The 12,525-nt window shown below is 48.6% G+C and overlaps 1 protein-coding gene across 1 annotated transcript; it reads right to left on the reverse strand.

Annotated features, from left to right (window-relative positions):
- Positions 1 to 9,514: 9,514 nt before the first annotated feature.
- LOC123043772 (cation/calcium exchanger 1) lies at positions 9,515 to 11,833 on the reverse strand. The gene is made up of 3 exons (XM_044466345.1): positions 11,695 to 11,833; positions 11,520 to 11,617; positions 9,515 to 11,441 (listed from the first exon to the last, which is right to left on the reverse strand). Exons 2-3 carry the CDS (start codon positions 11,560 to 11,562, stop codon positions 9,628 to 9,630), a joined length of 1,857 nt encoding a protein of 618 aa, XP_044322280.1. The 5' UTR covers positions 11,563 to 11,617; positions 11,695 to 11,833; the 3' UTR covers positions 9,515 to 9,627.
- Between the last annotated feature and the right edge of the window lie 692 nt (positions 11,834 to 12,525).

Raw genomic sequence — 12,525 nt, forward strand, 5'->3', positions numbered from 1 at the left:
CAATAGGGACCCAGTAGCGCGCGCAATAATTTTGTTTTTTCGGGATGGAGAAGGGTATCAACTAGGTTGTGCGGGACCCGTGGCCCGTCTAGCCCAGGCTTTTATTTCATATGTTTAGCACATGACCAGCCCAGTTTGTTTTTTTTCCTTTCTGAAAAATGGCTAGCCAGCTATTTTGTTTTTTGCGGAATAACCAACATAGGCCTACTTGCTTTTCTACGCCCTGCTGGGCCGGAAATCTTTCAAGACAAGAAAATGGGCTATAAGTAATAAGAAATGGGCTATAAGTAATAATAAATGGGCTATAAAATGAAAAAATACAGCAAACAGGCAATTAGTTCCAAACTACTGTTTTCTTTCGGATTTTGATATTTTCAATTTCATTGTTTTTGTGCGGGTAAAATTTCATTGAATTTAAATTAAGGTATATTTCGATTTAAAATTAATTTGAATCTGGCTAGAAATTTCGGGTTGTATGATGTTTGGGACAGATTTGGAGGCTGACTTGTGGGTCTACTAGGTTGACGTGTACTTTTGCTTTGTCAACTTAGTCCACAAACGATTCTAGCAGCAGTGACCGTTGGATGTTAATCCAACGGCCGTGCTGCTTCTTCAATATCTGATCTTCTTGCTCCAGCCGCCCAAACCAGCTCCGGTGGGACTGGCTGCTCCCGCCTCCCATGGACGGCTGTGCTGCCGCACAGGCCACATCGCCCCACCCTACTGCATTGCTAGCCAGGCCATTCCTCTACTCATCCACACCTCATGTTATTTTCCGGCGACGGCAGCCAGACCAGTAAACCCTCGTACTCCCCATCGCGTGGGCAACCATTGCCGAGTCTTCTCCGGCTCCATGTCGTTCCCTTCCTAGGCCTCGCCGTCGTCCACCGCCATGGTGCTCTCGGCGTGGCCTGGTCAATGTGGTCAACGAACGACATCCATCGGCCGTGGACTGTACGTGGAGAGGCTGGCAGCTGGGTCCACGGCCGCACACAAGGAAATGCCTCCTTATTATGCGCAAAATAATGATTCCTTCACCTGACAGCTGGGACCCACCGGAAGGGCCTCTGTATTTCGCGAAAAAAATGTCCCCCCGCTGACATGTCGGACCCACCAGCTATATCTTCGCACGCAAGGAAGTGCCTCCTTATTACGCACAAAAAAATGAATACCCCCCTGAGAGCTGGGACCCACCTTAGTGGGAGGATGACTTGTGGGCCAACTAAGTTGACGGGGACGGAGGGCTTTGTCAACTTAGTCAATATGAACGATTCTAGCTCCAGTGACTGTACGATGTCCATCCAACGGCCATAGTGCTTCTTCAACCTCTGGTCTTCTTGCTCCAGCCACCCAAAGCAGCGTCGGTCGTGCCGCATGCTCCTGCCTCCCGTGGCCGGCTGTGCTGCTGCGGAGGCCTCACTGCCCCCTACTATTCCCATTGCTGGCCAGGCCCTGCGGCGATGGCAGCCTCACACTGCAGCCGAACAAGTGAACCCTTGTACTGCTATCTGCGCGGGCTTCCACTGCCGCGTCTTACCCGGCTCCGTGTCATCCCCTTCCTAGGCCTCACCGTCGTCCACCGCTGTGGTGCTCTGCACGGCCTGGTCAACATGGTCAAGGAACGACTTCCATCGGACGTGGACTGTACGTGGAGAGGCTGACAGCTGGGTCCACGGGCGCAGCAAGGAAGTGCCTCCTTATTACGCGGAAAATAATGATTCCTCCACTTGACAGCTAGGACCCACCGGACGGGCCACTGTATTTCGTGAAAAAAACATTTCCCCCTGACTGCTGGGACCCACCAGCTACATCTTTGCACGCAAGGAAGTGCATCCGGGCAAAAAAAATGATTCGCCCCCTGACTGCTGGGACCCACCAGCTACATCTTCGCGCGCAAGGAAGTGCGTCTGGGCAAAAAAAAAACAATTCGCCCCCTTGACTGCTGGGACCCACCAGCTACATCTTCGCACGCAAGGAAGTGTGTGCGGGCAAAAAAAAGATTCGCCCCCCTGACTGCTGGGACCCACCAGCTACATCTTCGCATGCAAGGAAGTGCGTCCGGGCAAAAAAACGATTCGCCCCCCTGACTGCTGGGACCCACCAGCTACATCTTCGCATGCAAGGAAGTGTCTTACAGTCAGGACCCACCTGGTCGAAGCATACATAGCATTGTCATTCTGGTCACGAACGTGTACGTACATATATACTGTTCGATGTAGAGGCGCGCACGTGTCGTAGTAGAGGCGCGTACGTGTCGTAGTAGAGGCATGCACGTAGCATGTACACGTACGTACAGCGGCCAGTGTGCAACAAAGAAAATACGGCCACGTATGTGTACATACGGGCGGGGTCTCGAACGCCTACTCATGCATACGTACGGCCAGGGCTCGTGTACATGGCTGGGTCAGAATGGAGAAACAACATCGTCGTCGTGTTCATGGGGAGGCAATGGAATGCTTCATGTTCATGGGGAGGCAACGAAATGCATCATGTTCATCGGGAGACAACGGAACGCGTGGGAGCCAACCGGCTGGGTCGGAACGGAATGCGTGGTCGTGTTCATCCGGAGGGCTTGGACGGAACAGGTGATGGAAACGAGGCCTGGCGTACCGCAGAACGGAGGAAACGGCCTTGTGTTCGACCGACCATGTTCAAAACGGGATCCTGTTCATCGGGAGGGGTGTAGCGTACCGTAAAATGGAGGAAAGGACCTCCTACGGTCGAAACGGGATCCTGTTGATCAGGAGGGGTGTGGCGTACCGCAAAACGGACGAAACGGACCTCCTACGGTCAAAACGGGGGTCCTGTTGATCGGGAGGGGTGTGGCATACCGCAAAACAGACGAAACGGACTTGTGTTGGAGCGCTACGGTCGAAACGGGGGTCATGTTCATCGGGAGTGGTGTGGCGTACCGCAAAACGGGACTCCACGGGATACTTCGACCTCCTCCAGCCTCCACGGGCTCCTGTTCATCCAGCCTCCACCGCGTGCTACTCCACTGGCTACTGTTCAACCACCCCTCCACCATCTACTGTTCATCCATCCCTCCACACCATGGGTTCCTGTTCATCCAGAGGAAACGCCACCGCTCATTGTTCATCCACCCCACCCCACCCGGCAACGCTCATTATTCATCCCAGAGGCAGCATCGATCAGCTTCAGTTAGCAGCAGTAGCAAAGGAATCGCTCGATCGGGTTCAGTTAACAGCCATCAATCGATCGCTCGGGTTTAGTAACGCGTAGCCTGCAGTGCAATTGCTCGAGTTCAGCTAGAGCCCAACGCCCTCACTCGGGTTCAGTTAGAGCCAACGCCTCGCACACACACGCGTACGTGTACGACAGAAACATGCATCGCTCGGCCCCCGACCGCCCACCGTAACCGGGAACTCCCCGAAATTTTCCTCGCCCTCGCTTCTACCATGGTTTTTTCCGTCATGGACGACCCAAAGAATGTCATGTAGCTACGTCTCCGGCCCGCCCAGGATGAAAAGCCCATTTTCTGTCATGATTTTTTGTCGTAGAAGTAGGAGCCCACCACTTCTATGATGATACCGGGTTTTGTCACAATTATCGTCATAGAAGTGTCATATGTATGACAGGAAAAAAATTCGTTCGGCCCAAAATGTCACGGATGTGTCTTTTTTTTGTAGTGTCATGATTCGGGCATGAATATAACATTGACTGAAGCCTCTCCCAAGCTTGAGCGATGCTTTCTCCTTCGCGAGGCCAAAAATTGTATATATAATTACGATCACGATGAACAAGATGCATATGATAGAACTTCTGGTGAAATTCCAACTTCAATCATTTATAGTCCCAAGATCCCGTATCATCACATAGCCTATACCATGTCAATGCATCTCCCTTCAAATATAAAGGGAAGACCTTCATCTTAACAACATCATCGCGTATACCTGCAAGCTTAAATAATCCACAAACTTCATCCACATAGATAAGGTGTAAATCGGGATGCAATGTTCCATCTCCTGCAAAGGGATTAGCTAGCAGTTTCTCTATCATACCCGAAGGAATCTCAAAGTAAACATTTTCAGTAGGTTCAGTAGGTTGAGGAGCAACTCTGTGCTCTACTGGTCGGGGCGCAGAAGCCCCGAACAAGCCCCTCAAAGGATTAGTTTCCATAGTAACAAGTGACAGTAAATTTCAGCAAACTATATAAATATTTCCTTACCAAGTTCCACTCACCAAAGGCGCTTTGCTCCACGTCAATGGCGCCAGAAAAGAGTCTTGATGACCCACAAGTATAGGGGATCTATCATAGTCCTTTCGATAAGTAAAAGTGTCGAACCCAACAAGGAGCAGAAGGAAATGACAATCGGTTTTCAGTAAGGTATTCTCTGCAAGCACTAAAATTGTAGGTAACATATAGTTTTGTGATAAGATAATTTGTAACGGGTAACAAGCAATGAAAGTAAATAAAGTGTAGCAAGGTGGCCCAATCCTTATTGTAGCAAAGGACAAGCCTGGACAATTTCTTATAATGAGAAAAGCGCTCCCGAGGACACATGGGAATTATCGTCAAGCTAGTTTTCATCACGCTCATATGATTCGCGTTCGTTACTTTGATAATTTGATATGTGGGTGGACAGGTGCTTGGGTGCTGTCCTTTCTTGGACAAGCATCCCACTTATGATTAACCCCTATTGCAAGCATCCGCAACTACAAAAGAAGTATTAAGGTAAACCTAACCATAGCATGAAACTAGTGGATCCAAATCAGCCCCTTACGAAGCAACGCATAAACTAGGGTTTAAGCTTCTGTCACTCTAGCAACCCATCATCTACTTATTACTTCCCAATACCTTCCTCTAGGCCCAAATAATGGTGAAGTGTCATGTAGTCGACGTTCACATAACACCACTAGAGGAGAGACAACATACATCTTATCAAAATATCAAATGAATACCAAATTCACATGACTACTAATAGCAAGACCTCACCCATGTCCTTAGGAACAAACATAACTACTCACAAAGCATATTCATGTTCATGATCAGAGGAGTATTAATATGCATTAAGGATCTGAACATATGATCTTCCACCAAATAAACCAATTAGCATCAACTACAATGAGCAATCAACACTACTAGCAACCCACAGGTACCAATTTGTGGTTTGGATACAAAGATTGGATACAAGAGATGAACTAGGGTTTAAGAGGAGATGGTACTGGTGAAGATGTTGATGGGGATTGACCCCCTCCCGATGAGAGGATCGTTGGTGATGACGATGGTGATGATTTCCCCCTCCCGGAGGGAAGTTTCCCCGGCAGAACAGCTCCGCCGGAGCCCTAGATTGGTTCCGCCAAGGTTCCGCCTCGTGGCGATGGAGTTTCGTCCCGTAAGCTTGCTTATGATTTTTTCCAGGGTAAAAGACTTCATATAGCAGAAGATGGGCACCGGAGGGCCACCAGGGGGCCCACGAGGCAGGGTGGCACGCCCGGTAGGGGTGGGCGCGCCCCCACCCTCGTGGCGAGGGTGTGGGCCCCCTCTGGTACTTTATTTGCTCAATAATTATTATTTATTCCAAAAATGACTTTCGTGGAGATTTAGGACATTTGGAGCTGTGCAGAATAGGTTTCCAATATTTGCTCCTTTTCCAGCCCAGAATTCCAGCTGCCGGCATTCTCCCTCTTCATGACAAACCTTGTAAAATAAGAGAGAATAGCCATAAGTATTTTGACATAACGTGTAATAACAACCCATAATGCAATAAATATCGATATAAAATCATGATGCAAAATGGACGTATCACCTACTCATCATCATCGATCATACAACTTCTACTCGATACCACATCATCATCATAGTCATCTAACCAATCCTACTTAGTTGTTCTTAGCACATGATCGCACAGTATTATCTAGAACCTACTACCTTCTCTTAGGTAAAATAGCATAAAACAAGATAGGCCCCCACTCTCCATTATGGAGAATGGAGATTATCCTGTCTCCAATTCTTGCACTTCGCCTAATGTTGCTTCCAAGTACCTCCTTACGAGTGTCCATACATTTGTTCCAATCTTTGATGGTCATGTCTTCATTGCTTTTAGAAATCTGATATGAACAGGAGTGATTCGTAGGATGACCTAGCTGTATATTCAAAACATCAAGGCGACCTTTTGAAAATATCAGATGAGGCACACACTCCTGTGGGATTATCTGTTGAAAAACATAGTAATAACTTCGTAGTTAGCAATGTAGTTCAGTTTTAGAAGAATTTATGCAAAAGATGCACAGATGTCATAATACTTAAAAATCTTACCATGACATTAGCATAGTTCAACACGTGCACTAGTGGCACATATTGACCATAATGAGGAGGAGTTTGATAATAGACATTGTAATTCTCAAGATCAGTACAAAATGCGAGCAGATGATTTTTCTCTTGATAAGTTAACTTAGAGCCATCTATGTAGTAGGTTCTGTCTACCATCTTCCGCACATTCTTTGAAGAATGAAAATAAGCTATCAATGGAAATAAGCTGTCAACTATTTTGAAATAAACAATATAAATTACTTAATAACTACATTTGAGAAACTCACATAGCGGTAGAATTGGAAGTGTATCAACAAGGACCCAAATGTTCAAATTGTCTACCTCGATGTCAGGATCACCAAGATCCATGGTGACAAACATACCCTCTTGAAAATCATACATCTTGCAAAGTGCTTCCCAATTCGGGCAACCAAAATTGGATACGCTCTCAGAATTGTATAGATTTACCTCAAAATCCATACCATGATGGGTCCTTAGGTGAATTTTCTTTGTTTCATTCCTCTCATGATCTTCAAAACCCATCCTCTCCAAGACATAGCGTCTTGCATGGCATGGGATAAGCTAGTCGAATTGTAAAAGACGAAAATTACACGTTGAAGTAGTAGAAGTCGAGCTTAATTACGAAAAAACACTTTGCGTCGTAGTGTACCGTTTCACAATCAAAGGCCTCCTCGAGCTTAATGCTGAAGCGCCGATCTTCTACCAAGTGAGGCCTGTCGCAGAAACCCCGGTTGTCGCCGCACCAAGAGCACTCCCCGGGACTTCCGTCCGACGACATTTCCTATGTTCATAATTCAAAGATTAAACTTCTAAAATTCAATATATGTACTACAAAAACTAAACTATATGATTATTATTCAGCACGGGTTGACTATCGGTCCGTCGAGTCTTTTTTTTAAACTCTCAGCTCACGTGGTGTATATATTCGACCGTTGGTGATGGTCGCTCCTCCCTTCGTCCCCGAGTGAATTAAACCAAAATGTCTAGCACACGGGAACGAAGGAGAAGCGACCCCCACGACAACAGTCGGCATTCTTCTTCGTTCTCTCATATATGGTGGACACACCCCCTCACTGATTTTTCGATCGTCGGTGTTGGTCGTTACTCCTCCTTCCCCTAGTGCCTAACAAAGGTCTAGCACAAGGAGAAGAAGGAGAAACGACCCCCATGACAACAGTCGGGTTTCTTCCTCTCTCATGTATGGACCCTTGATAGACTTAAAGTCCACCCGAAATGTCGTTTAATTATCTTTCTAGAAAATCCAGGCCACTCGATATTTCCTACATATTCTAGCAAAAGTCATGCCAAAATTCACGAAAAAATCCGGCATGACCTTTGCTAAAAAAGGACATATCGAGCACCTGAAATTTGCCGGAACGGAAATTAATCAACACTCCGGCAAAACATAGGCCACTCGGAGGACATATCCTATTTGCATTCAAACTTGATGGTCATTGCATTCATACTTGATGGTCATTGCATTTCAAAATATCTTATAAGACTCATATTGGCATGGAGATTTGGCTAGTCTCACCTCGAGGTCGGAGGGGGCCTGTGACGGGGATGACGGCAGCAACGACATGGGCTCCTTTATTTCTGCAAAAACAAAATATAAACAAAAACATTATTATCATCATCCTAGGACTTAGTGAAACCCTATGTCTAAAACTTTCTCCTAAACTTATAAAACCTAGTTCTAATCCTAATAATTTGTACCGCCCATCTATCCATCCATTTGTCTAAACCTAGTTCCAACTCTAAAAATTGGTAAAACCTTGTTCTAACCCTAAAAAATGAAAAAACCTATACATTTACTAAAAATCCCCTAGTTCTAACCCTAACATCTATCCATCCATCCATCTATCAATCCCTTTGTCTATCTACGCAATATATAAAAAAAACCATTGCTCTAACCATCTATCTATCTATCTATCCATTCATCTATCTATCCATCTATCTATGCAATGCAAGAGGGGCAGAGGGAGGGAGAGGGCTGGGAGGGAGAAGGGCGAGGGATGAAGGGAGGGAGCAGGGAGGGAGAAGGGCATGGGATGGAGGGAGATGCAGGGTCGGGGGGAGGGAGGGAGAAGGGAGGGATGGAAGGAGAAGGGAGGGAGGGAGACATACCTGGCGATGACGGTGACGGGCGGTGGCAGCGCGTGGCTGGACGAGAGATGAGAGAGATGAGAGTGTGGGAGGAAGAGTGATCAATCGGGCCGCTACTGGAGGATAAAGTGTCAATAGTAGTAGCGCTGGCTGGAGGCCCAACGCTACTGCTATATCTCTAGCAGTAGCGCTGGTTCTAGCTAGCCGCTACTACTACGTGTAGCCTCTGCCGGTTGCCATGGGACCACTTAGCAGTAGCGCTGCCAGGGGGCCCATCGCTACTGCTACTCTGGTACCTGTAGCGCGTGTTGCCAACCAGCGCTACTACTAAGTTGCAGTAGCACTAGACCCATAACCAGCGCTACTACTAAGCTCATGTGTATAGGCATTTCCCTAGTAGTGCATGCTTTCTGCGACTAATTAGTAAATTCTATCCATATATGTAGAGTCCATGATATCAGACAGTTTGAAGTCAAAGGGATTAATACTATTGGTGAGAAGGAAAAGTCAATGTCTTCTTTGTTGGAACATTCCCTAAGATGGTCCAAGGCAACTATTTTAGGCATCAATTCTTTAATTGTGCATCATTTTGCTTTGGTAAATTCAGCTCAGTTAGCCACCAGAGACAACTTCATTTTCTTTGTATGTTAATCATTTTAGTGCGGTCGTTTGATATGATGTTAACAACATTTCCCATTCTTCTTGCTTGTTATTTAGTTACGTCCTCAATAAAGTAGACCACTATTTCTACTGCTAAATGGTTTTGTTGCTCTGATTGTGCGTATGTCATCATGGCCTTCGCAGGAGTTGTAATCCTGAATATTCTCGCTTCTCTATATGGATCTATTATTGCGTGAAGTAACGATATACGGCGAGTCATGTCATCATTTGGTCATTGTATTTTTTTCTTTGACTGAAATCATTTGGTCATTGTAGTGCTTGAGTTGGCAAATTTGATGAAACCAAATAATGTCCCTAGTCCATTTTCATTCCTTTTCATCACCCTTTTAGATTCTAAGACGCGTTACAATAAAATTAACCACTGCATGTGGTTGTTCCCGCTCATTTAGTGGCCACACATGCATTCACTGCAGTTAATGCAGAATAAAGCACTGACAAATACACTTTTTTTGAGAAAAAAAGACATGCTGATTGGACAGTTTTGTAATGTACAAAATTTGTTCTACCACTCATACTATTTTTTTTTTTGAGTTGGACCCTTTAAATTAAGCAAAAACGGAGGGAGTAGTACACAAGAAACACAAGTATATGGCCAGGAGCCCAAAGCCCAGCGTCCTATCCACCTTCATGCCCCTTCTTGGGAGCATGACGAAGGCCCACAAAAGCCCAGCCGCTACCCAGCCTAGCGTCTGATAAAGCCTGGGCTCCCAGGGTATCGTTACGGGCTTCGGGTACCCGACCCAGCAAGACAGCAACAGAGACAGGCCCAGCCCCACGAGGACGTTGAAGACCGGCCCGCCGTAGCAACCAGCTACGGCCACCTGAGCTCCACCGCGGCGCCCCGCCACGGCCACGGCCACGTTCGCGATGAGGTCGCCCAGCGAGTTGCCCCATGCCAGAACCGTCATCCCCAGCGTCGCCGGATCCACGCCCAGCACCAGGCCGGCGGACACGAGAAGGGAGAGGAGCTCGTTCGCGATGACGTACTCCCACGCCACGCTCATGACGAACCCACCGGCGAGCCAGGCCGAGAGAAATTTCGTCGGCGGTGCATCAGCGTCCGTGCTGAGGAAGGCGAGGAGGCCCAGGGATAAGCCGGCGATGCTGCCGAGGAAGACGACGAGAAGCGGGCTCCCGGTGGCGTGGCTCCAGAGGCAAGAGAGGAAGACAGGGGAAAGGGTCGCCGCGGCGACCGCGGCCGGCTTGCTCCAGCGCTCCTCGCTCGCGTCCGGTATGGTCAGCCGCCGCGGGAGGTACAGAGGTAGCTCCAGCACGCGCACCACCGACCAGAACACGGTCCTTTTCTTCTTCGTTTTGTCGCCGTCGCCATCGCCGGTGTAGTACTGCAGGAGGGGTGCCGTTTCGGGGAGCAGCGGCTCTTGGTCCGGGTAAAAATCCGTCTCCACGACGTTGCAGAGCTCCGACGAGGCGGGGGTGTTGTCGACCCACGCCGCCTCTGCCTCTCCGTCGCGCGATCTGCCGTGGATAAAGACGACGACGAGGACGTATACGAGGTAGAGGGAGGTGAAGGCGAGGGCGCCCCATATGTTGACCTCGCCCGCGGCGAGGACAACGGCCACGGCGGCGAGGGCGACGAGGAGGAAGCACGCGTCCCGGAAGAAGCTGCCTCTGTCGATGGCGACGCCACGGCCGCCGATGCGGAGGCAGATGACGCCGAGCACGGCGGAGGACACGAACAGCGCGCCGCCGAGCAAGCCGTTGAGCCCCACGGCGGTGCTCGCCCCCTTCCCGCTGCCCCCTGACGCGAAGGAGGCGACGGTGGAGAGCGCGTCCGGCGCGCCGTTGCCCAGCGACAGGAGCGTCACGCCGGCCACCGCCGGGGACAGGCGGAGCAGCCGCGAGAGGCCCTCGAGGCTGGAGCAGAAGTAGACCGCCGCGGTGTCGCCCAGGACGTAGAAGAGCACGGCGAGCCACGCGGCCATCGCGGCGTACCCAAGGGCCCGGTGCTCGTCGCCACAGACGCAGTAGAACAGGTACAGGTAATCGACGTAGCCCCGTCCCCGCGGGTAGCACCGGCCGGCAACTAACGATGTAGCGGCGTCGTAGCCGCACCCGTCCTTGTCAGCCTCCAGCCGCCGGCGAGCACCGTCGCAGCCGCTGCCATCGCCGCGCCCCTCGCGATCGAGGAGGAGGACGCTCCAGCCGTTCATGGACGCCGCCGAATCCCGCGGCACGGCGGGGCGCGAGACGCAGAAGAAGGCGGCCAGGAGCAAGAAGGCGACGTTGAGGCAGGCGATGATTAACCTCGCCGCCGCTGTGGCCATGATCGAGCTTTGTGCACGAGGCCTGTGGAGGCCCGTTCTGTTTGGCTTGTATCTGGGGGCGCAAGAATCTGAAGCTGGACATCACTTGACATGTGATTAAACACACACAAACATTACTCCTGCCAAAACATCGTAAAGTATACTGAACTAACCACAAAAGGTGTTTAGAGCAGTCTGGTTTGCAGGCCATCTCATGAGAAAGAACAAAGCCAAAAGTTTCTTGCGAGATTAGGGAAAAGCTTCACCCAGCCTAATTAAGAAGCAGCCAAGCCATGTAATTAGAGAGATTGCGTGGCGACATGAAGAATGCAACGTGAAAGAGCATACGTGTTGGTTGGTTGATCGAAGAAGAACCAAATTAAGGACGGTCAATCGCAGGGTGTGGTGTTATCCTCTCCTGGCTCGGCGCTTCCTGGCCGCAAGTTGGACTTGCATCCATTGTTCCAAGTGTAGCTGAGTGAGGTCGACGCACGCCCCATCTTGATGGCAGGCAGCAACCTCCACCGATTCATTGCCCTCGCGACAAAAAACAATAATGAGCGTGGAGGCATTAGAGCACGTCAGGGACCAGCGGGTAGTTGCGAGCAGTGACATGTTTTAATTTCCAGATCTGGCGCAGTGAGATGTTCTTTCTTTCAATTTAGCTATGTGTAATTCGCCTGAAAAATAAAATTGGGTTAGTATTTTTGAGGCACTGAATTTCTGCTTGGAGATCCATGCTCTTTTTTCTTTCTGTTGTGTCTGCTGTCATGTTTGGGGCCAAAAGTTTCGACTGGCCACTGGTTTGGGTCAGTAGATTCCTTACTGGGCTGAAGCGCACTCGTGTTTCCTTCTGTTGATTGTTTATAGGCCGACGATGTTTCATCTTGTTCTTATGTTTTATGCTTTTTTAGCTTTACCTTTTTCTTTTTCTTAGTCGTTTTTCATGGGTATTTTTGTGATGTTGGGTGAGTGTAAAATGTGTACATGCAAGTGATATATAACATGTGTGTACATTATATTAGAGTGTGAAAATCATACTATTATATGTTTATTTCTTACATATTAAAAAAGTGCAAAGTTGTAAGTTGTTTAAAAGTTTTTTTTGTTTTCTTTCTTCCTAATGGGTAATATGAACACAAATAATTCATTCACATTAGAAAAATTTCTTATTTTGGT

Source organism: Triticum aestivum, chromosome 2B, assembly GCF_018294505.1.
Source record: "Triticum aestivum cultivar Chinese Spring chromosome 2B, IWGSC CS RefSeq v2.1, whole genome shotgun sequence".
NCBI lineage: Eukaryota > Viridiplantae > Streptophyta > Magnoliopsida > Poales > Poaceae > Triticum > Triticum aestivum.